At 38.2% G+C, this 27,077-nt stretch overlaps 1 protein-coding gene across 1 annotated transcript; it reads left to right on the top strand.

The window, feature by feature from the left end:
• The first annotated feature begins 966 nt into the window (after positions 1-966).
• NGLY1 (N-glycanase 1) lies at positions 967-26,718 on the top strand. The gene is made up of 12 exons (XM_082479425.1): positions 967-1,129; positions 2,590-2,704; positions 4,839-5,081; positions 8,484-8,643; positions 11,942-12,164; positions 12,876-12,997; positions 13,406-13,551; positions 13,742-13,852; positions 18,920-19,084; positions 20,380-20,568; positions 24,612-24,789; positions 25,311-26,718. The coding sequence occupies exons 1-12, from the start codon at positions 1,002-1,004 to the stop codon at positions 25,484-25,486; spliced, it is 1,956 nt and encodes a 651-aa protein (XP_082335551.1). The 5' UTR covers positions 967-1,001; the 3' UTR covers positions 25,487-26,718.
• Positions 26,719-27,077: the final 359 nt, after the last annotated feature.

The raw sequence follows: 27,077 nt of genomic DNA, 5'->3' as shown, positions 1-27,077 counted from the left end.
CTGAACAACTCCAACTCTCTCAGCCTGTCTTCACAGGAGAGGTGCTACAGCCTTTGGATCACCTTTGTGGCCCTTCTCTGGACTTCCTCCAGCAGGTCCATGTCCTTCTTATGTTGGGGGTCCCAGAGCTGGATGCAGTACTCCAGGTGGGGTCTCACCAGAGCAGCGTAGAGGGGGGAGTAACCTCCCTCTACCTGCTGGCCACTCTTTTGATGCAGCCCAGGATGTGTTTGGCCTTCTGGGCTGCAAGCACACATTGCCAGGTCATGTTGAGATTCTCATCAACCAACAGCCCCAAGTCCTTCTCCTCGAGGCTGCTCTCAATCCATTCTCCACCCAGCGTGGAATCGTGCTTGGGATTGCCCTGATCCACGTGCAGGACCTTGCACTTGGCCTTGTTGAACTTCATGGGGTTGGCACGGGCCCACCTCTCAAGTCTGTCCAGATCCCTCTGGATAGCATCCCTTCCCTCCGGTGTGTCAACTGCACCACACAGCTTGGCGTCGTTGGCAAACTTGCTGAGGGTGCACTCAATCCCACTGTCCACATTGCCAACGAAGACGTTAAAGAGCACCAGTCCCAGTACCAACCCCTGAGGAAAGCCACTCATCACTGGTCTCCACTTGGACACCGAGCCGTTTTTTGAGTGTGGCCACACAGCCAACTCCTTAAAATCCTACACTCTTAAGAAAGCAAATCCCCGCAGACCTCTTTGGCCAACATTCGTCATCGCAGTTCTTCCACCAATAGCACAAACCGGACGTCTAAAGAAAGCAGAGACACAAACTAGGGCGTTCTACAGCTGCTGTAACATCCCGGGCTTCGGGCCCGCTCTGGCCCTTTAAGGCCTCCCCCGACTCCCAACTCGCGTGGGGCGGGGCTTGAGAGCGGTGACCGCGCCTGCTTGGCTGCGCATGCGCCTTGCACCGCGCTCCTGGTGCAGCGCTGAGGTGGTGGTGGCGGCGCTGCCCGTCCGGGGCTGGGGAGGGGTTGAGAGCGCGATGGCGGCCGCCGTGGGCCTCTCTTCCTCGCCGGCTTCCCCCGCCGTGAGCGAGCTTTGTCAGAACGGGCGGGAGATCTTCCTGGAGGCCTCGCGGCTGCTCCTCACCTACGCGGACAACATCCTCCGGTGAGCGGGGCAGGGCGGGAGGTGCCCCGGCAGGTGGCCGCCCTCTGAGGAACCGGTGGCTTCAGCCCCGCGCTTCGCCTGCTCCTCACCGCGGGGGTGCAACTGGCGGGGCTTTTCGCCGCCGTGTCCCCATGGGGACCCGTGGGGTCGGGGTTCTGAGGGGTTCCGAGGGACTGGGCTGCCCCGCCGTGCGGCCAGCACCCGGCCCAAGGCGGTGACTCGCCGGTGTCGGCCGTGGGTGGGTGCCGAAGGGCACCGCGGGCAGAGGCCGGGCGGCAGCGACCTGGCAAGCCCGGCGCGTTGGCTGGCGCCTCTTTAGGAAAACAAGGGCCCGCCTGTGGACTTGGCAGTTCCTGTCGGGTTACTAATGCAGCCGGAGAAGCGGTTTGTCATAAAACACTCACGCGCAGCGATTTTCTTTCGGGGCTTGGAGGCAGACCGCCACAAAGATGAACTGTAGGATTCGATTTGGTTATGTAATACCGAAATTCTAAAACATCTCGCTTTTTTTTTTTTTGTCGGCACTTAAGATTACTTTTCACATAAGTGTGTAGTGTCTTGGATTTTTATGTCTTTATTTATTGCTGGTTGTTTTCTTTTGAGGGCTTGTTTTTTGTGTTAAACATGAAAGCCTGTGTTGGCCCTGGTTCTGCAAGCAATTAAGCACCTAAAAATCAAGGGATGCATAACAAGTAATGCTAAAATAGTAACGTGATTATTCTGTAGCGTTTCTCTTCTGACCCCGTAAGATTGGTATCGAGAGTTAATTACTATAGGAATTTTTGTGAGGTGGCTCTGTAGAGTATATATACACACCAACATATATGATTGACCTTGATGTCTTCAAGCAACTGAAGATGTACGAGCTGCCCCTCCCTATCTATATCCGGTTTGTCAATGGCTTGCAAAAACTGTACTGTGTGACAGAGAACAGTGGGTCCTGGGCTGACTCTTTTTAAAGAAAGAGGTGAGAGAAGAAGGTGTAAAAGAGTTGAAAGAGGAAAGGGGAACTGAGAGGTAGCCCTTCAAGGAGCACAGAGACCACAATAGTTTAACCCATGTACCAGGAAGTTTAGCATAGCTTCCATAGTGGGCCAAAAACCATCCAACATCAAGCTGAGGAGTACAATTAGAATGTTATGGGAGAGGAGGTGAAATTGTCTATAAGTGTCACTGTCAATGCAGACTAAGCCCTGCTGGCCAGGACTACAAAACACATATTTATGAACTTGAGTTGCAAACAAATTTCAAACCAATTTTATAACTCTCAAAGTTAAATGCAGAAGGACACAAATTAAGTCAAAGTTTTAGATAGGTTTCACATTCTGTTTACATGGTGTGAATGAGACTAAATTAAAAAAAAAATCTCTTATGAATGACTAATGCTGCTTAGTACAGTTATACAGCTTTTAAGTGTTTACTTAATTTGCAAATGTAATTAAAACTTTCAATTTCTTCAGGAATCCTTATGAAGAAAAGTATAGATTAATTCGGATTGGAAATCCAGCATTTTCCACGAGGCTGTTGCCTGTCAGAGGAGCAGTTGAGTGTTTATTTGAGATGGGATTTCAAGAGGTGAATATAATTTAGTTGTTTCTGATGTCTTCATCAATTTACACACTAAAATTTAAAATTAGATGTTTCTTTCTCCTTTCCCAGTTGCAAGGCACTAGATTGTAAGACAATTGCTATTTTCTTAATTTTTTTTCAGTCCTTGTTTGCAAATATCTGCAGTTAACCAACCAAAAATGTAGATGAAGCTAATTCAGAAATCTGGTGGAGCTAGAGCTAAGCTGATCTGTGTTAAGATTGATTTCCTGCTGTTCAGGTGCAGGAGCAACTAGTTTGCTTACTGGCTAGATATGTATCCATGCTGGTACAAAGGGAATGGTGGGAAACTGTGTGAAAATCCCTTTTTTTAGTAGCAGCTTACTGTTAGGTGGACATCAGATTGCATCATCAGACGGTAGTTTCCATATTGTAAATCAGTGCGTTGAAACTGTCGTTTGGAAGGGGAAAAGAAAGTTCTGTTCTTCTGCTGCTTGTTTCTACCATCAGTAGGGCTTGTGTGGCCCTGTAGTGAGTTAGATAAGGGAAGCTGATCTGATTAAAAATTAGTCCCCCAAAACAAAAAAAGAAATATTTTTCAGCCAATTCACAGTGCAGCTGCAGAAGTACTAGTGTTGTCATGACAGCAGTGGAGGGCAACAGACCATTAAAGTAGTTAAATGGGTAAAAGTCCGACCCTCCCACTAAAACAGTTATGAAACTGTATCCTAAAATAGTCTTGAGTGAATCTTGATTCTGTTGCAGTCAAAAAGATGTATTTTGAAGATTGCTTTGTGTCCTGAAACAGTCCCTGTCTTGTTAGAATGTAAACTGCCAAAGCTTGTTAAGCTAGAAGCAGCCTTTTTACTTATAGGAGAGCTGAGATGCAAACCTAACTCTTGTTTAATTTGTCTGTTTGATGTTGCGCTTCTATATGAGTACATACGTTATGTTATTTAGGTCCAGCTGTCACGAGACCTCTGTCTTCTCTTTGGGTAAAGTTAATTAGTGTAATTGTCCTAATTAAAAAAAAAAACAAAAAAAACAGTATGCTGAAAGAAATGGTGACTGCAGAGGGGGAAATGATCTGCGTATTCTCCTGCTGGTGCTCAGGAGATGACTTTTAATGATGTGTGTTAGCCAGGAGGTAGCAAGTGTAGCTAGTGAAGCACTCCAGCAGTAATAACATAGTCATTTTAAATGTGTTAAAGTGCTATTCGCACATCTGTCAGATCTTTAAGAGCACATTGGCTTAGTCTTATTGTGTCAGTTGAGGCTGGAGCTCAAACTTCTCTTCAACTGCAATAACTAAAATTGTTCCTTCTTTTGTCTCTGCTTGGTAAGCCAAATTTTTCAATTGAAAAATGAGGGCTCTTCAGCTGGATTGATACATTCAATTTAGTTTTGTCGTGATTGTAAGTGCTAAATTCAAGCACTGCATCTGCAATGATAGGTGATCTAATGTACAGTGGATAAACAAATTGCTCAGTTCAATAAATAGAAGTGCTGCAGTGGTAGAAACTGAAACTCTCAAAGTATGAATGCTTCAGGATAGTCAGGTTTTTAGTAACCTATTTCTCCCTGTTAAGTACACTGATACTTGCTTCTGTCATAATTATTAATCTTTTGTTACGCTACTAGTGATCATGTTATGATCAAAAATGGGAACCCAGAAATCCAGCTGGGTACAGGTCTCAATAAGAATGATATTTCCTATCTGAAAATTTACAAAACCTAAAAGATATCGTTATAGAAGACAATTCCCAGCAGATGCCGTTCTAGATGCTTCTTCCCCAACATTGCCTATCCTCCTGTGTTGCCTAGCATTTCACTGCTGTACTGTGAGAACTGAGCATTTGTTGTTCATTTCATTTGTTGCTGCTTTCTCTGCCAAACCATAATTACTTTGTCTGTGTGTGGCTCTTCAAAATAAGTTACTAACAAAAGCATGTTGTTATGAGCCCTTTTTCTCTAGACTGACTGTAATTTCTTGATCTAATAGCTTCTGCTGTGAGAAACCGACAAGCTTCTGTAAAAGACCTAATCTGAAGGTTGAATCCTGCCAAGCCTTAGCATGCCAACTTCCAGTAAATCTGTAGATACAAACCACTGACTAGCTTAGGCCTGCATTAACTGCTGAATTAATTTGTCTAAATTTCAGGGTGAAACTCACCTGGTTTTCCCTAAGGAAGCTTCAATTGAGCAGCTACGTAAAATCAGAGACCTAATTGCTGGAGAGAGGAGTAGCAGACTGAATGAGTCAAATCAAATCCACAGATCAGGATCCTCTGAAACTGTGGCCGGCACTCAGACATTTGCACGTCAGCCGTCAAGACCTGCTGACTCAGTTCTTGCACCTGCCCATCAGCAACCAGAAACATCACTTGTGCAATCTCTTGAAATGGTAATTTTAACCTGAAAACTTTATAGGCACACTAACCTTGAATATAAAGATTAAGGAAGAGTTAACTGTTGGGACAGGTTGCTCAGAGAGGCTTTGTAGTCTCCCAATGTGGGTGTTTTCAAGACCTGACTGGATAAAGCCCAGAGCAACTTGATCTGACCTCATAGCTAACCCTGCTTTGAGCATGAAATTGGAGTTGCGAACTTTTTTTATTTTTCCAATGGCTTCTGAAGTTTGAGTGTTTTCTTTGGTCTCTGTGTAACTTCAACATGAAGTATGCCATAAATAGAATGTTAGGAAGAGATTTTATTGAAGATGTCCATAAAAGTTTTATTGATCAGGGTGTCGTGAAAAACAAGCTGATTTGTATTGGAAGGGAACAGCAAGATGGGGGAACAAAGGGAGCGGTGGGAAGCTAAGACTAGGGCTGTATACTGTGTTTGGTATTTGAGAGCAAGCAAAAGAACAGGAGCACAACTGTAATGTTTATAAATTTTGGCATCTCGGTCCATGCATGATGACCTTTGTGTTGCCTGTGAGGAGGGCTTTCTTTTTTCACATGTGACTGTTGTGAGAGACAGGAATTTAGTCAGGCAAGGACAAATCTATAGTTATTTAGGCTGTGTTTCCCTTTTCCAAGAGGTTGAGATGAGGTTCCTTATAAAGATAGAGAGGCAGAGTCCTTTCATCTGACGTTTGCTGGCCCGATGGGAAGAAGACTCTTAAAACCTCATACAACTTTGAAAAATGAAGTTATCCTTCAAACATTTTATCAAAAGTTTAACTTTCTAAAGTATTTTTCCCACTAGAACCAGTGTCACTTTGGTCTTAAAGTTTGTGTAAGATAAATCCTTTCAAAAGCTTGCTTCTCATACATCCTTAAACAGAGTTTGTGTCTTTTAAATATCATCAGTATATTGTTGGATACTGAACTATGACATACTACTTCTTCCCAATACCTACCCAAGATCAGTGGAAGAGCATAGATTGAAGTGATGGCTTTTGGGGAGAGAGAGCACTCAGTGACCCATCATTGTCCATAATGTCCTTTGGGAAAGGAGCTGTTGTAGGGACTTGAATATTGAGCTGTTTAATCTAATTATGTTAGCATGCTAGTAGTTGCCTATAAAATATAATGACTGGATTTATTTTAATTTATAGGAGGTTTTAGGGTGGCTTTTTTGCGTTTGCTTCTTGGTTTTTACTGTTTCAGCCACTTCAATGGTGGTTGAAAGTGATTATGAAAACTCTAGAGTGACTTGCTGTAGTACTGGTTAGTACTGGAAGCTTTAAAACTTTAAAAGTTGCGTTGATCTTGCAACGATAAAAATGTTGCAGATTTCAAGTTGACACAATGTATTCTGAGGTTAATACTTCTGGTTTGTAGTCATTCTACTCTGACTTACCCTAGCCATCAGAGTTGTGGATCCATTTCTCTCCACCTATTATATTTCCGTGCTTCTTGAGATTCAACATTGGTGGTGGGACCAAACTTACTACAATTTAGAGACATTGCTAATGCAATGTTGGCACTCTATTAGAATGCTGTATTTCAGCTGATCTTTTCAGGGAATTATACTCATAGCTCTCTGAGCCATTGAATTTGGTCTGTATAATCTGGATTAGTTGGGAGGAAGTCCATAAAATACCTTCTGGCTATGACTTGGCCATTTTGCTTGCGCAGCAGTAGGTGTTCTGTTTTTCAGTGAGTATACTGCAGAGGTATAGTTGTATTATTGTTGTATGTGCTGCTTTCAGATGTCAGAGAGATTTAGAGCAGTTTTTGTAGTGCATGGGAGTCCTGGTAAGCACAGGGCAAATTTTAGTTGAGACAGAACAGGAGTATTCCTAAATGGCACAGTTCTAGAGACCTAACCCATCGTTATTTTGCCTCATCTCTGTCTCTTCTGTGTTTCTTGTTATAAAGGGTTCTTGAAACTTAGAGAAAGGAAGGCTCTGGCTGGTCATTATTCTGGTGGATGGATTCTTCCTAATGACATAGTGATTATAGGAGGAAAGAGGTATCCAAACTTAGATTTGCAGTGAGGTTCACCACACTTCTAGGTGTTTGTGTGAGACTTCATTGGTGTACAGTGGCTTCCATTAAACCAGTTAAGCACTACTGTAACCCTGATGGTGTTTGCCAGTGGGAAAATCTGAATTGTCAAAGAATCTGGGAGACTTTCTGCTGTGCTGAGCACTCTTTCAGGAAGCTGACAGAACATAAAGATCTATAAGCCATTGGCAGTCCCTAACTTCCCTTATTTCTGTTCTTTCAACTTGCATGAAAGTGAATCTGAACACAATTGGGTTTATGATGTTAAAACAGTTACCTACAGCTGATGAGCTCCAGGAAGAGCGAAACCAGTTCTGTTCTCTTTCAGCAGTTATGAAAAGTAAGGACTGGTCCTGTAGTACTGTCCAGCATCAAAATAATAATTCCTAATTTAAATGCTCTTTTGAAAGAAATTGTCTTCTGAAGAGTTCTCACACCTGTGTATTATGTTGCATTTGCTGCCAGCATCTCAGGAAAGTGTGGGATTTTTGATGAAACAAAGATAGTAGTTAATAAGGCTAAAGACTGAAGCATGATCCAACAGTAGAGAAAAAGTAACTTAGCAGTGCCACAGACTTCCCTCCAAAATATGCCAGACTCTTAATTTTAAAATCCCATTTCACTTTCTGTGTTGTCCCTCTTTAAATGGGAGTAAATAGTTCAGCTACCAACTCCACCATTATTAACTTTAGCTATTTGTTTTAGTAGATACGGGTGTACCTTGTTGGGCACAACATGTAGTTGCCACTAAGCAACACTTAGGATAACTGACTGAAAAAGACTACTTCTTGTATTTGATTTCTAGTGAAATACACTGCTCAGTGTATGGTCACAGTATATGGTTACAGGGCTATCTATTCAAATCTTTATCAGAGTTGATCTGTGAGAGAAAGAAGTGAAAATAAACAGTATAGAGTAGAGTATATAGTAGAGTTCTACAAACTGGTGCAGCAGTGTCCAGGAATGAGTTTAAGGTTCTTTTGTGGATTTCCGGTAAAAGATTTCCAAAAGAAATGGGGGTGGGGGGAGTGGGGCATGCGTGTGTAAGTCAAAAACTTTAACATCAGAGGTGTCTTTAAAAACAGTTTTCTCCCTGAATCAGTACACTTTTCACTCGGGACACCGTTCAGAATGCTCAAATGACAAAGCTAGCTTTACAGCTTGGGTGGTGGTGTCTGCAATTCTTATTGATATCTTTACAAATAAGCATTTAACCTGTAAAGAAATATATAATGTAACTATGCTTACAGAATTATGACTGATTTAAACTAAAATAGGAGAGCTTGGTTCTTCTGGCTTAAGGTGGAAGTTGATAAATCATCTTGTGACTGAAAATCTTTTTGCAGGCTGCAAATATCTTGAAAACGCTTCAAACAAAATTTGAGCATCTTGTATTGATGTATGAGAACCCTTCTATTCAGCAGAAAGCACTAGCTTCAATTCCCCTCCAGCAATTGAAAGGGAAGGCTCAGAAAAAGCTAGCACAAGCTACAAGACTGGACAAAGGTAATGCTACCAAGTTATACTGTATATGAAACTAGAAATATTCTTTCAAACATCTGGATGATGCATATATCTACTATGCTTTAGGTGTGTGGATATGGTCATATGTCTGCAGGTTCCAAATGCTGTCTCTAAATTAGAATTACCTTCTTCCTAATTTTCAAGTTTTCTACTCTTTTCTCCTGTTATTTTTTTATTTAATTTTTGTCATCCGTCCTTTACTGCTTTCACGTAAAAAATTTTAACTCTTAATTTCTGAATTCGTAGTAAACAATGCTGGGGAAACAAATGGGTGAACACGTACTCTCACATTCCTTGCATCTAGAATGAAATAGCTACAACAAGAGGACGGGAGCTTCTTGTTTGAGTACTCATTGTTTTGAAATTGTCAGAGTGCAATTTTCCTGTACATACTACAATTACAAATTCAGAATAGAATTTCAAAGTACTGCTTTTCTTTTTGAAATGATGTTGTTGGTGAGATTTGGCATTAGACCCTTCCAAGACACGACCTGATACAAAGAATCACCTTTCTTGCTGATGCTTAAATGAATAGGGTTGTTCACATGCCATCTTCTTGAAGCTAGAAGTGAAATACAGGCATAAATATCTGTGGCATTAGTAGCTAAAATTTATATTTTCTTCGTAAATGCAAATTTTTTTTGAATGTACCCACTCTTTGCCAGTTAAAAATGATATATGTCTCTTTTCAGGTGACAGTTTTAGATTTATTGCAGCAATATTGTGAAATTTCACTTGTATGAGATAAGTATTGAAAAAAAAAAAAAAAAGATTCCAAGACCATATTTAAATGAAAAAATCCTTTTCACTGTGAATCTTAGCAGAATTGCTTAAAACAGTCTTCTGTCAAACTTGATGGGAGTGTTTTCAATTTGCAAACTAAAAATAAGCTCTTCTCATCTTTTTTTTATAAATGACTTTGTGATGTCTCATACAGCTGTGCGCTAATATGTAATCATGCCTTTGGCATTACGGAACTTTTTGACAATGGATTTTCTTAGTTTCTCTCTTCTTATAAAGCTGTACTGGGAAGTAGAAAACCACATAAACAAGTTCAACGCATTCTCATTCAGCAGCATATGACAATGCAATGGGGAAAAGAGACTTAGCAGTGATAAATGAAAACTGTTTCAATTCCTTTAAAAAGGAAAATAAAGACAAGCCTACCTTTTAGACTGTCCTCTAGTTCTACTGTGCACCTTATTAAAAAGGGGAAGGAAGGAGGAGGGCAGTGTTTCTAGGTGCTTCTTCCCGAGCTGTCAATCTAATCTATTCAAAATGGCTTCCAGACCTTTATATAGATACAAATAAGGGGGAAGGGATGGAACCCCACTCTTTTGGATTCTCACAGTTCAAAAACGTTTTTAAAGAGTTGTATAGAAGCATTCCTTTGGGGATGGACTGTGTATGACATGAATGGGTAATTAGCCCTTTCAGCTGCTTTGGTTTATCTTTGTTACTGTTACTGTATTAAGACTGTCAGCTGTAGGAATAACTGTTTAGTGCTGGGGGACACTTGTTTTTAGGACTTCTTTTACAATGCATAATAGGCATTTTTAGCTCATAAAGACTGTGCTAGGAAGAATATAATCATTAGATCAGAAGTACAGACTTTTTTTTACTGTTTACCTTTACGACTTTCCATGAGAAGGATGGATTGTGCATTCAAAAATAGCTGTGTGTCACTGCCAACAGTTTTTTGCTCAAATAAATTACATTTGTCATTCTTTCCATGCAATGTTTCCATAAAGGATTTATTTTATAAACCAAGAGAATAATATTCATATGATAGCAGTCATATTTTCATAAATTGGTTCTAGGTGTATGTTGTTATCCAGGAAAAGAGAATACAGCCTGTGCTCAAAATCTTCTTATTCAGTTTTTGGCAGAAAGCTTGAATATACAAATTTATACATCCTGTAAGCAATAACACCTTGTCTCAGTATTTTGGCACAAGTGTTTTTCACGTATAATAAGTAAAAATGGAAATTTTAGTACAATTAAAAGTCAGGTTTTCTTGCTTTGATTAACAGATGATATTTTCCTTGTGTGCTTCATGGTCTTTGCAATGTGTATTTAATAGAGTTAGGGCCCCCATAGTCTTTTGTACCAAAAACTACTTCAGCTTCAGAGGAAGATGTGAATTGAGCTTAAATAAGTAAAACACACATCTTACCTAGTTTCTCTTCGCCATCCTGAAAAAGGAGCTAGTGCACAAATTTGGTGCAACTTCCTTCAACTTCATTTAAACAACATTTTTATAAATTATTTTTGTATTTTCATATTCATTAGTCAGACCTGTCTGCACAGTGACTACAAGCAAGCTGTAGTACATAAAACAGCTAGTTATTAATATCTATGATTGCAATGTGGCCTAAATGATGGAATTAATAGGAGGACTTATTTGAATGTTTATGAATCTGAGAAGGAAGAGTATCTCTCAGTGCACTGGAGCAGAATATGCATTTAAAAACTCTTAAGTAGTTAGAAGGGGTGGATCTCTCTTGGAAGACTGGATTTTTAAATTTGTTAGGTAAAGTAGTGTTATTTCCTGGTGGCAGAATAGAGACAGTGTTTGAGTAGATCCTAACACCTGTTGTGAACACAGGAAAATCAGCCAGAAGAGTCTGGTGGTCTAGTGTGGTGGCATCTGCTAGAGTAGAAAAATAAAGATGTCTTCTGTCTAGCTTGGGTAAGAGGACAAAGGTGTTTATTGGCTGAATTTATAAACAAACTCAACTTTTTTTCACATGGTATATGTACATGTTCTACAATAATTAAACTGTGTTTGTAGCAAGTCTGTTCATGTTACACCTTGTTGTCTAGACTGCTGCCAGTGTCTGGTTCGTTGGGAATATGAAATCAAATCAATTGTTAGTCCTTGTTTAATAGCTAAGAATAGGAAAAGAATATTTAGGAGTAGAAAAAGAATTAACACTCTCTCTTCCGAAGCCCTGGAAGAATATGAGGGGCATGAGGAACTTCACTGTATACCTAACTTGTTGTTCTAAGCAATTCCTTATTCTCACTCTAGCTGTAGTGTTTAGGAGTGCAATTTTTTTTTTTTTGTTCTTTAAATATACAGTTTGATGCTATTCAGTCTTGAGAATTTAGATTTTCTTTTTTGTGTATGCTTAAGTAACATATGAAGCTTTTTTTTTTTAAGCTGAAACTTCTAAAAATGTAGTAAAGGCCCAGAGATTGATTTATATAGATACTGGAAAGTTCAACTAAATTATTTTTCCATTTGACCTAACTGTGTATTGTGAAAACATTACAGGTGCACATGTGAATGAAGAGGACTTCTTGTTGTTGGAGCTCTTGGACTGGTTTAAGAATGACTTTTTTCATTGGGTAAATAATCTTCCTTGCAGCAGATGTGGTGGGCAGACAGAGCCTAAAAGTGACTACCTGTTGCCTACTGCTGATGATCTAAGGTGGAACGTCAGTCGAGTGGAAAATCATTACTGTAACCAGTGTCAGTTCTGTAATAGATTCCCAAGGTGAGCATACAAATATTTGCTTTGTCTTTTTTTTCTTGTCTTTCAAGAAACAGCTTTGCATTTGTGTGTTTTGTGAACAAGTGATAAGTCGTTGGTTGAAAGATGAGAGAAGCGTTTTAAGCAATGTGATAGGAACCAGCAACTGCTCTATAAGATTCAAAATTTTTAAAACTAAAATATTGCTTTCTTTTATGTGGCCTTGTTCTTAATACTTGTCTGATTTTCTTCTTATTATTTTTTACTGTTAATTTGATAAAGTACAGCTTCTAAATAAAATACATTAATATTGGTGTAATACGTAGGTAGGGTTTTATTTCAAGGAAAACTTTCACTTCTATGGAGAATCACACATCTGCTGACTCTATAGGAAAAGAGCAAATATCCAATTTTTTTCTATTTTTGCTAACTATCAAAAGGAGCGGCATACAAAAATTGTATCTTAAGATGAAGTCTAAGTCAATTTTGAAAGCTGGAAAAAAAACATTAATTTCAGTGCTGCTATAAGCATGTGGTGGAGTCGTGAGTCAAAGTAAAAGTAGCATTCTGATGGCACTTGTTTTGTGCAGTACAGCAATCATTTCAGTTATCTTCTGTGGACTGAATGGCACTGCAATCTGTCTAAATCATCACAAGGATAATCATGATGTAAAGATTTTGAAAGGTTAAATATATTTTCAATTATTCTGGGTTTACTTTATTTTTCTCCCATAGGTATAATAACCCTGAAAAACTTCTGGAAACCAGATGTGGACGCTGTGGCGAGTGGGCTAACTGTTTTACACTGTGTTGCAGAGCTGTAGGGTTTGAAGCTAGATATGTCTGGGACTGTACAGGTATCGGTATTCTAGAATATCATAATGTTAATACAAACCTATGCAAAATGAGGTTATATATTTTATGGTTCACAGGTTATATTAGCCATCAGGCAGCATATAAAGATATGAAGTTCAGCTAACAAAGACAATATAAATTTAATTTCCTGTCTTGCATGATGAGATGAAATATAGGTCTGCAGGTAAGGTTTGACTTTCAGAATGATGCAATCTTTAGTTCAATCTAAGGGACTATGATCCTAAGGCAGAAAGAGAAAGCACTGGTAACTTTTCTGAATGTAGGTGAACAGAAAACATGTTCTTTCACCTGTTCCTTCACTAATAAATCAGAGAAAGTTACAATATTCTACAGTATTAGAAGAAAGGATCTATCCTTATAACTCATTATTCTTGGCCTTTGTTATATAGATCATGTGTGGACTGAAGTATATTCTTCATCTCAGAAAAGATGGCTTCACTGTGATCCCTGTGAAAATGTCTGTGATAAACCTCTTCTCTATGAAACTGGGTGGGGAAAGAAGCTTTCCTACATAATTGCGTTCTCCAAAGATGAGGTAGGAGTAATGATGTTGTTAAAAAAAAAAAAAAAAAAAAATTTGCCCTGAGGCAAGTGTGTGATGTAGTCCATCTTAGTCTGATTTCCAGAATTATAAAAAAAATACTTTGGTTAGTAACCTCTTTAAATGAAGAAAGATGCATGGCAATTTTTGGTTGCTTTATTTTCTTCTTCAACTTGTGATTGAGGTTGTTGATGTGACCTGGAGATACAGCTGTAAGCATGAAGAAGTACTCTCTAGAAGGACAGCACTCAGTGAAGCTACACTACGTGAAACAATTAACGCGCTAAATAGAACGGTAGGTAGCTTTTCTTAAATGGATTTCTTTAAGTGAATCATAAGTGTCTTTTCAGAATGCAAAGTCCTTGAACGAAGGAAAGCATTTGGTAACCTGATAGCAATGTCCATGCACTATGGAGTATAAAATGCTGCTACATATACGGACCTCATTTTACACTGAATACAGAAGAATCAGTCACAGTGCTGAATTTGTGAAATAATATAAAGAATGGTATATAAAAGGATTATCATATTATCTCTTAGATAGTCAAATATGTATGTATATACAGCTTGTGTGTGTATGTATATAATATATACTGTGTGTATATATCTTTTCTTGATGTCTTTAGAGTAGACTTATGCATCAACAGATGTTGGGGGTAAACTACAGTTGACTTGTAACTATGTGGACTCCTTGAGGGCAACTGAGCATTTTCCATGTCAATAATGCTATAACTTGAAAACAATAGTATTTATAGTTACCAGAAATGTAGGCCTGATTTTTTATTTTTTTTTTCCATGACTTTTTACAAGCTCTAGGAAGTGGGAGGAATGATTCACAGGCTGTTTCTGAGATTTTCAAGAAGTGTTGATACCATCAGTAGAGCTTTGGCTCAGAGCCACATATAGTGCTCATGCCTAACACCCCAGAACACATGGAGCCATTTGCACCTGCATGTCATAGTCACAGAACCTGAATGCACTCAGCACCTCTCTGCTAAGTTTTTTCCACTCCCTACTTGGGACAGGATGAACTTTTCTTGAGTCTGCATACTAGAATACCACAAAACCTTGAACGACCTGTAAGGTTTCATCTTCTGCCCACTTCCTTCCATGGCTGATTCCTGTGCATAGAAACTTTAGTTCCTGTAATAGTGTATACCCGATGGCTTAATAAAAAGATTATGCCTTTTTAGAAACCTGCTGTCTTGAGGGTTATAGCCACACACTAAGAGTGTGAAGAATTGTGGCTATAATATGGTTTTAATATAAAAAAAAAAATCATAAGTTGGACTTATGATCTCAAGCCTTGGCTTCAAGTGTTTTATCAGTAATGAAACGTTAGAGTCATAGTGGAGTGGAGCACTGAGAGGGCTGACCCCATAGAGTAGCAAAATAAAAGGAGCTAAAGGATCAGAAATTCAAGTTGAGGAATGCATGCACTTTATTCAGGGTTGCAGGAATTTAATGGTGTCCTCTCCAAGCATTGAACCCTTGCTGGCTACAAAACTGATTTGAGGGGCCTTTCTTCTGATCTACTGGCAATAGAAACCAGTCACCAGACTCTTCCCCTCCACCAGCTGTCCATAGGGAGACATAACCTTGGAAATGAGGCACTATTAAGTTGAAAAATTACTGAGAAGATTGATGAAATCGGGGAAAGTATAAGCAACTGACCTATGGGCAGGCTTGCCTGACCTCCTCCTCGCCTCAATGATATCACCATAGGATCCATGCTCTGTTTCACTTAAAGAAGTCTGGAGAACTCCAGTGAAAAAGTGCATTGCCATCTCCAACAGATGGTGCTGCTCATTGATCTGTTGGCCTGTTATTTTTTTCCACGTACTTTATAGGACTGTGCAGCACATGAGCACTTTTAAAACAGAAATAACAGGCATTCTGGTCGTATTTTAAATGAAAATTTCATTAAAAAATGAGTACAGGGAAGAAAGCTATATTTGTGCTTCCAAGACACTTGTATTTCTCCTATCTTCCTTTCTCTACACGTGGAAAATCCCAGCGGTTAGTTCTCTTGCGTAGTTTTCTTACTGCTTTCCAGTATTATTAAAGCTGTCTTGTGATTCTGTTAGAACACAGTCAGCCTGATGGTAACTTACTCTTCTTTTCTACAAGCTGCATACATACTCCTTTTTTTTTTTTTTTTTTTTTTTCCTCTCTGTTGTAGTTGGAATTGGATTTCAGGGACTTAGAGGCAGCTTGCCATCAGATTGCTAAAAGGACAGCTTTTCTTTCTTAAATTTGTCTTAGTCAAAGGGCCTTTCCTAAAATTCATACTAAGGTGGCAATGTGATGGGAATCAAGGGGCCATTAAAAAGTTGCTGTCTGAGGATCTCCATGTCGTATTCAGCAGGTTCTGTGGTCAGTAGAGGGGTAAGGCAGCTAACCCCTAGAACTATCAAGGCATTTTTATAGTAGGTTTCTATCATACTGCTCAGTCATAAGTCTTAATTTCAGCTAGTATGCCATTTCCTTCACTGCAACCTGTTCAGCAGATAACATGTGGGCAGAAGCCTCCACTACCCTTCCCTTTTCCCATCATCCAGAGACTGGTTCCCCACTAGGAGGGATTATATTATAGTCTTGGTATCTTCTGATGCAGACCTCCAACACTGCATGTTTCAAGCTCAATTCTTCGAAGTTAAAACTAAAGCGAAGCACAGTATACAGTATACATTATCATCTATACTGCAACAGTAGTGAAAATGGAATCTGAGATATCATTATTGTGCTTCCCTGCATAAAGAGCAATGGCTTTGGTTGTTATTTTTTATGCATGTCTGTTTTAGTGGCCAAGTGGAGACAACACCACAGTTCAAAGGATGTTGAGTGACTGTCACTCTTAAATGGAAGAGGCAAGGATAATTTAATCTATTCAGTACACCATTTTACTTCTCAGAAATATTCTGTGTTTTATTTGGGTCAGGCAATCCTAAATGGGTGTGTGGCCTGTGGATTACCAACCATCTGATGTTATTCTAGAGTGCCATATCACACCCTGACTACGAAGTTAATCTTCACCTGCTTTGTATGGGCACTGCCCTATTTCAGTCCATTGTCTGTTACCTACAATAGGCAGTGCCCTATTCCAGTCCATTGTATGTTACCTCTATAGAAAGGAGGGCGAGGACCCTAAACTTTCACTGCCTTCATTGGAAATTGGATGGTGGGGCAGGGAAATAAATTATTTATTTGCTTCAAGCCCCTTTTTTTTTTTTATAGTGATTGTGAATGATTATAGCTACAGCCAGGTCAGCTCTTAAAAGGAAAGCTAGTAATTTAGGTTGAATTGCGACCATCTCATGGTAATTGATGTGAGATGAACCAGTATTCCTTGTTTAAAAGTTTGAAATTCAATTTCTACCCTAAAATTATCCGTTGCTTACCTGCAACGTCTCCACTTAAATCACAGGTTATCCATCTCCCAAAACACAGTCCTTCAGAAAGCATCAACAGCATAACTCACACATGACGCAGGACTGTTTTTAAAGGTGCAGTTCACAACCCCTCTTCCTTCCTATTCCCTCTGTCTGCTAAAGAAAGATGAGGCCTGAGCATGTATGTAGAGGGTAATACCTTAAGAAAAAACAAAAGCTGGAAGTTTGAGCCATCACAGTTGATAATGGAGTTCTTGGAATCCGTTTCATTATATGAATGCTATTTATGCCAATGTCATTTATAGGAAATGTAGTTACAAGTTTTCCCAGTGCAGGCAATGTTGAGCTCTCCAGTGTCTGAGTGTTATGCGTGTCTTCCGTGCTGCTAGCATTTATATGCAAGAGTCTACTGGGGGCGTGGGGAGATGAAAGAATTAGCGTACTTGTACTCTTTACAGTTGAGGAACTTACTAATTTCTTGTATCATACATAGAAGAGGCCTGTCTTCTGAAACACCCCTTTTGTGTTGAAGCACTGTTCTTTAACAGGTTTTTTTTTTCCACATATTGTTAAAACAGCTGCAGAGTAAGGGCAACTAATTATCAGTGTGGCATCACTAATTTCAGTGGTGTTCCCCCCTGACGCTGGGTTTCCCTACATTAAAGTGGCTCGAAGAAAATTGTAGACTGGTATTGTTAACTTAGGGTAAGCCATATCAAACTTCCTCTGAGCTGGAGCGAGATCTGTAGTACTGCATATGGATAGCCAAGGTGCCCAGGCAAGTGTTAGATTTAGGAAAGTCTGGTGTTTCATGAGGAACTGCTGGAGTTGCTGCTTGTCATCCATCAACACAAGCAGAGGTGTATTTCCCCCTTGCTGAGCTAGAACTGGTATTTGGCAGCTGGAATTTGTTCAGCTGGAGCTGTTTCTCATAATTTCTCTGTATCTACTTTCCTTTATCCAGTTCCACGTTGTTGTCTGGAACAAAACCCCTTCAAATGCCTCTTTTCTGATCCCTAATAGCAAAACTTTCTGGGGTCAGGACTACTTTTGAGATAATTGGAATACTTATTGGCCTGGAGTTTCAAGTCCCAGTGGGCTGAGTGTGCATGCCTTGAGCAATCATCAAAATAGAAAAAAATGGTTATGTGTAATCATTTGCATACTCAATATTGAACTTAATTTTCCAACCTTGTGTGGGTGTATCCACAGTTAAGGAAAAAGGCTTCACATATTAGCTCTGCATATTTGACGTGAAAATCATGGAGGCAAAACCTCAGTCTCTCAATGAATTTTTTTTGTGTGTACCAAAAAAATGCCCATAGTTTCTTTCATGTAGCCAAAGAAAGCATGTTATGTAATTCTTTCTCTTTTCTACTAATTTATCTGGAAGTATAGGTGATATGTTTTTCCAGGATTTTGATATCTGCAAAAATATTAGTATCATAGTTTGTTTATGATAGAATCAGTCACTGTGAAATAACTCTTTCAAAGACCAACTGAATCTTTTGTTTGGACTTAACCACAAAACCAGGACTGTTGCCAGCCAAATCACTCTATCATAGAGAAAAGTTTGACCCAAAAATTATGCTTCTTTCTCTTCCCTCAATAATATCAAGAACAGCTATGGTACAGAATACACATGAATAGCTGTAAAATACACTCTGGGAGTGTTTTGTCATCCAAGCAAATCTATTATGAACATAGCACAAACCTTATCTTAAAAGAAATCCACATAGTTTGTGCATGACAGTTCACAGAAAAAGCACCATTGTTGAATAATCATGCAGTTATGACTGATTCATATTTGCACATGTGGTATAAGATTAATATTTCTAACATTCAGTCTAGACTTTAAACATTAGTCTGTTTTTTCAATTCTTTTTTTTCCCTGTTGGTGTCACTTTAGAGCAGAATTACAAACACCGTTTTTCTGAATTTTTTACATTGTTTCCTAAATGTGCTTTCAGAGACAACGATCTTTGTCAGAAAACAGAAAAAAAGAGCTCTTGGAAAGAACAATTGTGGAGCTTGTTGAATTTATTTCTCCTAAAACACCTAAACCCGGAGAATATGGTGGAAGGACATCAGGTTCAATGGCTTGGCGAGTAGCCAGAGGTGAAATTGGTCCAGAGGTATTTAACTTTTGCACTGGTGACCATCTTAGGGGTAGCTAACTAGAGGTTCTATGATTATGGTCTGCAGAGGAATCACACTTCATGGTAGGTAGCCTACAGATTTAGTTCAAACAGTGAAACTTGCAAAAACATTATGTGCAAGTTTGATGTGAATTCAGTAGAGGTCTACAAGTAATTTTTGAGGATTCATAGTGGTCCATTGATTCTAAAAATATTTGGGAATCCTTGATCTACAGTGTGTTTTGCTCCTACAAGTTAATAAATTTTTTTTTTTTTCATTTTAATTAGTTGCAGTGTGACAGAACTAGAAAGTTTAAGGCAGTTGGGAAAACTTTAAAAATATTTATTTGTATTATTAGTTACTATTGGTTAAAGCCTAGAAGTAGGTTTTCACCATCTATTTTTGTTAAGAAAACAACGTGGGAGCAATTAGAATTATGTAAATGGAACAATCTCTTAAATAATAAGATTAATTGACTTTCATATCAGTGTGTTTGACTATTTCTGCAAGCAAGATTTTATTTTTAATTATTTTATGCTGAGATACAGTTTCCCAGAACCATAGCTGTAGTTAGCTTGAGCCAGCATGCAAAGGTGTGACTTAGTCCATCACTTGTTACATCAGTTTTTTTGTGATCCTGTCATGCGGAAGACTGACAATCCTAAATAGTATCAGTTAGGTGAAATTAATGAGTTTCATAGGATTGTTTAAGTTTGAGAACCTAACAGTTTATTTCAGTTCTCCAGAAGATTTAATTTCTGCTTTGCTGAAACTCATAAGAACAGTGAAAAATCTTAAAAAACAAACAAACAAAAAAGTAATAATGTGAAGTTACAAAGTTTGTATTTTAAGTTTTTTGAAGCAGGTTTGTAAACTGTCATATACAAGTACCTCACAGAATTACATTTGCTATTCAAAATAACCATTTACTTGTTCATTGTACAAGAAATATACTCAACATAAATTTTCTATTCCTAACATGTTACTCTCTCACTTAAATTTGCTAATTCTATGTTATTTTGGTAATAATTTACTTATAAAAGTAATTATATGAAAATTTTAAAAATAAAATTATTGCTCCCCTCTGTAAAAGGTTCTGGTCTACTGTAGAAAACTGGTTTAAAACTTTTGCTTTGCAGAAATGCTTTTGTCCATAACATCTCTTAAAAATGACATTTTTTTCAGTTGGATACAAAACCGAATTGGGAAGCTATGGCATGCTGTTTAAAAATAACATAATCTTACTGAAATGTATTGGGTAATGAAGGTGGTTGTGTTTTGCCTTTTTCAGAAAAGAAAAGAAGTAATTTTTATTCCCTCTGAAAAAGAGAAGACGTCTAAACTCTTCCATCTCACCTACAATATAGTAGAAGATAGTTATACACGGATTTCCAATAATAATGAAAAAATAACTGGCTGGGAAACAGGTGTTTGGAAGGCAGAGTCTATTTGGAGAAAGGTTGAAACAGATTGGAAAATGGTAAGAATAGCAATTGTTAGAGGCGTAAAATCTACCGTAAAAGTGTAACTCCAATAAACTAGAAAACTGTTGCTGATGTTTAGCATCAAAATCTCTCTTGGTGCCCATAAAATTTGGCTGATGTCAGTAAATGTTACTGTTAAGGTTCAGGTAAGATTGCCAGATTTAAGAAATTGGAAATAAATTTAACTTGCCTTTCAGAAAGGGTGACAAAATTTTTGCTAAAGAACTAAATTTTTAAAATATGGTTTACTTTTTATGCTTTTGATTAAACACAAAATACTGTTTTATTGAAAAGCAGTACTCCTCTCCAAAAAAATCTTTTTCTGTTGTTTTGTTTTGGAGAATAGCTTCATAGTGTATCATATCTCTTTGATACATAACCAAAGGAACAAATTGTCATCCTAAATATGATAGTTCCATCTGCAAGAAGGCAAAAACCTGTCAATTATTGGGAATACTGTATACCCTGCCCAGACTCCTTCCCATCTGTTAGGGCACTGAGCAGCAGAAGAGTCATATGCTCTAAATCTAAGAGGAGAACTGATGCCTGTAAGATGGGAAGGGATCATGTACTAGGAAACAGCTTTTTCCGCAACAGCTACCAACTGTGGAAGTGAGCATTCCTGTCAGGGATGATGGCGTGTTATTGTTTTGTCCCCCTGTCATTTTGCTAGCCTGTATCCTGGGCCATGACAGTGTGAAAGGTTTCTGGCCAAACATTCTTCTAGCTTAGGCAATGATTTGCTTCCCATTGATGAAAAATGGAGCTAAGTATATAACTGTCTTCTGGGGTTTTCTGTGCTGGGTCTACACATAACCAACTTGCAAAATGCAATGGGGGAATAGCTTGAAGAGGTTATTTTACGTAAAAGAGAAGGAATAAGGGAAGAAACTGGGGAATATTATAAAAGATGTTACAATAGGGTAGGCTAATTTGAAAAGTAACAAAAACTCAGAATGAGGGACAACTGTTCTCTGCTTCCCTAGGATCTGCTATAACTCTGATAGCAAATTAGATCTTGAAGTCTCCAATGATCAGTCATCCTCACTGTTGCAAGAAACTTGTCTTTGCACTGAAACCAATTATGAGTCTGCTGTTCTGCTCAGCTCTACTAATCAGATAAAACAGGGAGGAACCAATCTATAAGACCAGGCAGAAAGACTTTACCCTTTTATTCAACAGCACCTCAGTTTTTCTAGGTAAAGGATGAGAAGATGGTCTTGAGAAATTAGGAGCTACAGATCCAGGTGTATGTCAGGCTTGTGGGTAAAGCATGTTAGTTCTACAGGAACAGCATCCACAGAATGTCTGTATATGAATTTAAAATGAATTTTTGTTGCGGGGTTGTTTGTATTATGGGAGACAGCAGAGGGAAAGGTTGTTTGGGATTTGCATGATATTTTTGTGATGCTTCTAGTAGATCTGCAAGGTAAGGATTTGGAGTTTGATTCAGCAGCTGACCAAGCAACTTACCAGCCAAAGGCCTTCACAGAAATACTTTGTTTACCATTTGGTATGTGATGAACAGAAAGGAATTTAAATGTAAAAGCCACAGTAAAGGTAACTATAGTTATTAGCCCAGGAGTAACAAAAGAACCATCAGTTATGTATTCTGTCTTTGCAATGTTGTTCAAAATTCAGATAGTTGATCGTCTCGGCCAATCTGGTAGTAGCCATCTCCATTGTATTTGTGCATTTTCTTGCTATTCGGTGTTACTTGACTTTATGGTGCAAGACTCAAACAGGTACAAAACACAAATTTAATCAGATTACCCAGAGATAACTTGGCATCCAGGACTCAAACAAGGAGACCACAGTAGGTGATAATAAGGTAAAAATCATAGAATGGTTTAGGTTGGAAGGCACCTTAAAGATCGTCTAGTTCCAACGCCCCTGCCATGGGCAGGGACACCTTCTACTAGACCAGGTTGCTCAAAGTCCCACCCAACCTGGCCTTGAACACTTCCAGGGAAGTGTTCAACTCCTCTGGGCAAGCTGTTTCAGTGTCTCACCACCCTCATAGTGAAAAGTTTCTTCCTAATATCTAATCTAAATCTACCCTCTTCCAGTTTGAAGCTGTTACCCCTCGTTCTATCACTACATGCCCTTGTAAAAAGTCACTTGCCAGCCATCTTGTAGGCCCCCTTTAAGTACTGGAACGCTGCTATAAGGTCTCCCCGGAATCTTATCTTCTCCAGGCTGAACAATCCCAACTCTCTTAGCCTCTCCTCATAGGAGAGGTGCTCCAGCCCTCTGATCATCTTTGTGGCCCTTCTTTGGACCTGCTCCAACAGGTCCATGTCTGTCTTATGTTGAGGGCCCCAGAGCTGGATGCAACATTCCAGGTGGGGTCTCACAAGAGCAGAGTAGAGGGTGAGAATCACCTCGCTTGACCTACTGGCCACTCTTTTGATGCAGCCCAGAACGTGGTTGGCCTTCTGGGCTGTGAGTGCACATGCCAGCTCATGTTGAGCTTCTCATCAACCAATGGCCCCAAGTCCTTCTCCTCAGGGCTGCTCTCAATCCATTCCTCGCCCAGCCTGTATTTGTGCATGGGATTGAACTTGTAGATCTGAAGTCCATGGGTTTTTAAAAGTTTCTTTTCCAGAAGAATTGCTCCAGTGGAAGAGAATTTGAATGAGTCCTTTTCTTGTCCTTTTTTTTTTTTTTTTTTTTTTCCTGAATTCAGACTTTTTTCAGATGATGCTAGAAAAAGAGTAGCCAGGTGTGAAAATTAGAGGACAGTCAAAAAGACACAAAAGGAAAATTTAACTTCTATTTTTCTGATTAAATGCTTGGATGTTATAATGGAAGATGAGACAGGCTTATGTTTTATCCATAAAAGCCTACATTTAGTGCACTTCGACCAAGTAGTAATGAATAGAGTGTTTTGGCTTCCTTACTCAAATATGGCAATTCAGTAGGATCTGATCAAGGAAAATCTCTTTCTAGAACTAATTGAGGTACTTAAAAAGTTGTGTGGAGATCAGCACTTTCATACATTAAGATTATATTCACATGAAAGCAGGTTAAATTGTTACATTTTTGTAGGTAATCTTCAGTGTAACACCTCACACCTTTGGTGGGTTTTAGCTTTCTTAAACATAAGAATTAACATTTTTATGCCTGGTGCATAGTAGCACTAAAATCCTGTTTTATAGTCTGTCAGTGACATTTCTGTATTGGAATGGGATCTTTAGTAAAACATATTACTGTGTTTTATTATCATTTTATTCAAGGTTGTCCTTTCCAGAACAAAAACTAAAGGGCTAAGTCCATTCAGTATGACATTAATCAGAAGCCTGGACATGACAGAATTTTGATAAGTTTTCTTAACTAAGGATTCTGAAAGGATCATGGCAATCTTGACTCTTTAGTCTGTAATGTTCATTATCTTGGTTTGCTGATAATAGATGCTAGACTTAAAAGGATCATTAAACACTTATTACAAAATTCTTATGAGTGGTCATAGTAACTTTAATGAGTGTTAACATATGAGCTTGACTGTTCAGCCAGGTGAAGTTTAGAACAGCATTGGTACTACATTAAATTATGCAAATTGCTAACAGCTCAAATAATATAAATACAGGATTTATATATGGCTAGCACGTATGATTTGCTTTAACCAAGACACGTCAAGTCCCAGGAGAACCAGAATAAAAACATGTGTGGGTCTGTGTATTTATATAAAAAACAGAAGTCTGTTTTATGTTGTTTTGTTTTTTGTGTTTTTTTTTTTTTAAATTAGTAAATAGGTATTTTTGTGGCTTAAACTTTACCAAGCATGTTGAACTAGATTAGTGTTCCCTAGTGAAGAACTATGAACATGTACAATTACCTAACTGTGGAACAGACTTAAGGATTCAGACTGAGATTATATACAAAATTATACTATGTACAGTTTTAAAGGTTCAGAAGGTTGATAAAGAATGGAAGTGTGTTATCTTAAGATTTTTATGTCCTTGTTACAACGATTAATTAGATGTGTGTTGGTCTGTCTCAGTTTTTGACATGCCAACTATGTCTTCTTTCCATTTAGGTTTATTTAGCCCGAAAAGAGGGGTCATCCTCTGCTTCTATCAGCTGGAAGTTTGAGTGCAAGTCAGTCAGTCTAAAAATAGATAACATTTCAGTTAGGACAAGCAGTCAGACATTTCAGAGTGGAAGAATAAAGTGGAGACTTTTCTCTCCAAAAGCAGAAATAACTCTGATAGGAGGTAAGTGTGGAATTTAAATAATGAATTATACCATGCAGCAAAGGTGTAACTGGAAATAAATAGTTTATATGGTGAGAGCACTGTGCAGATACTAAAAATGAAATGCAAATGCATTTTGACTTTTCCAACTCGGTCTTTCTCAGCAAGGTCAAGAAAATACTGTGCATTTAATCAAAACTGGTACAAACCCCAGTTTTATTAATATACACAGCCCTACCTGCAACAGAGCAGGGTTAGCAAGAACACAGAATGAATACAAGATACTTGTGTGTTTTACTAGGAAGGATAGATGCTTCTATGTGTGGTGGCTTCAATCTTGACTAGGTCCTCTGAGCAGGAGTGCTAAACAAAGAACTAAAAATTTGCAGCTGTTTGGGTTTTTTTTCTGCCACTGACTGATACGAATTTGAATAGTCGCAACCGAGATCCTTAAACATTCTTTACAAATTACCCTTTTTATCATGCATTATATGCTGTTTGGAGCAATGGCTTACTTAATTGTTTATCTTTTCCTCCAATAGATAAAAATCTTTGCTCCTATTCAGATTTTTCTGGTGCAACGGAAATTGTGCTGGAAGCAATTTTAAATGGAGGTGATGGTGAAACTGCATGGCAACACACACAGCTGTTTAGAGAGGACTTAACAGGATCTGGAGAAAATTGCTTGGAGATAATTATAAAACTCAGTGAACTCTGAGAACCTGAACTGAAGAGATGTTCTTTGGATTCCTTGAAGACATTATACCAAGATTTGTTTGGCAGTTCTTGTTCATCCTGCTGGCAGCTTATTTCCTGTTTCACTGCTTCCATTTAACCAACTTGAAACTCCTCCTGTACTGAATAGGTAAACATCACAATGAAAACCTCTTCGCTTTAAAAGCAAACACCAGAATTAAGGGATTGAACCAGTAAATACTCTTGTCTTAAACTTTATGATGAAAAGGAAACATATTTTAGGAAGCAAAGCGTGATCATAAGAGCACAGAGCAAGTGTAATTGATTTTAATTTGGAGTTTTGGGGTTTGCCTGCTGGGATGTTTCTTATAATCTGCTTCTTGGAAAAACAGTTTGAATTCCATTTTCTGATTACAACAGATGCTTGTGATGATTTTAAAATATTTTAAAGAATAATAGAAGACTTAGACATTTAAAACAAAAATATGATTTTGTGTAATAACCAAAAGAGCTGACGTTAAGATAAATTTTGAAGCAATCTTGAAATGGTCTGGTTAGATATTTAAGTATTAAACTTGTGTTTAATACCTAGAAATGTTTGGTAATATGATGGTGTGCTAGGAAAATAAACTAATTTTGAAAGAAGTGTTCAGTATGTACTTAAAATTGTCATGACCTGTGATAGGAAATTGAGACTCAAAACTGAGTAAGAACATCAGATTTTTTCTATGAAAAAATGGATTATTCATCATAAATATTTTTAATTATATAAATCAGATTTCCCAATTTTAAAAGATGTATTAAGCTTGTAGGTTGAAATCACTTTTTAAGCTGTTGTCTTGAGTTGCTATTCCCAAATTCGATGTAAAAGTATATATAATTTTTCTGTTCATTAATGCAGTGTTTAAATTTCTTTCCATTGAATATAATAAAAACTGCCACCTGGGAGATGTCAGGTGTAGCAATGCTGTGAATAAAGTATGGAGTTAATGTTCAGATTAGATATTGTTCATCAGAGAATATGAGGAAGTTTATGGCTGGATTGTACAAGAAATTTTTTATTATAGGACTATATTGCAAAGTTCAAACTATAGTTTTATTTTTAAATAAGTGAAAATTAGGGATGATGTTATCAAAATTGCTGGTTTTAAGCTTTTTGTTCCTTTTTCTAATCCTTCCAACCACTGTATTGATTTGAAATGATTGTCAAAAATCATTTACGTTGGAATAAATGCTGACCTTTTGGCAAATCTAAGCAAATATAAGACTATTCAAATTTTATTAGGAAACTGCAAATGCACGCTGAGGATAGGCATCAAAATTATGCCACAGACATCTTTAAAAAGTAGTAGATTATGCCAGCTCAGGAGTGACAGAATGATGTATGATGGATTACATACTATGCTTCAGAATGTAAATTGACAGTTTATGAGGGGAATTAGAAAGAGAGAGTCTCACTCCCTTAACAGAGAACAACACAGTGACAGGGAAATATATGGAAGGGTGTTCATCGATACTTGACTAACGCAAAGTGAATTTGCCAGGCTCTGTTCAAAACTCCTCTATTTAGTTTCAGCTAAATGCTAGTTCTGAGATTTCGAGTTGGAACCCAA

Source organism: Vanellus vanellus, assembly GCF_965231255.1.
Source record: "Vanellus vanellus genome assembly, chromosome: 2".
Lineage (NCBI taxonomy): Eukaryota > Metazoa > Chordata > Aves > Charadriiformes > Charadriidae > Vanellus > Vanellus vanellus.
Note: the sequence above shows the minus strand (reverse complement) of the source record. Positions and strands in the feature narration are given on the sequence as shown.

What these genes read in the sequence shown, in the direction of transcription:
- NGLY1 (XM_082479425.1), top strand. Translation starts at nt 1,002, where the DNA reads ATGGCGGCCGCCGTGGGCCTCTCTTCCTCGCCGGCTTCCCCCGCCGTG. An exon ending in TTCTGTAATAGATTCCCAAG is followed by an intron (nt 12,165 to 12,875) that starts GTGAGCATACAA and finishes TTTCTCCCATAG; the next exon opens with GTATAATAACCCTGAAAAAC. An exon ending in TTGAAACAGATTGGAAAATG is followed by an intron (nt 20,569 to 24,611) that starts GTAAGAATAGCA and finishes CTTTCCATTTAG; the next exon opens with GTTTATTTAGCCCGAAAAGA.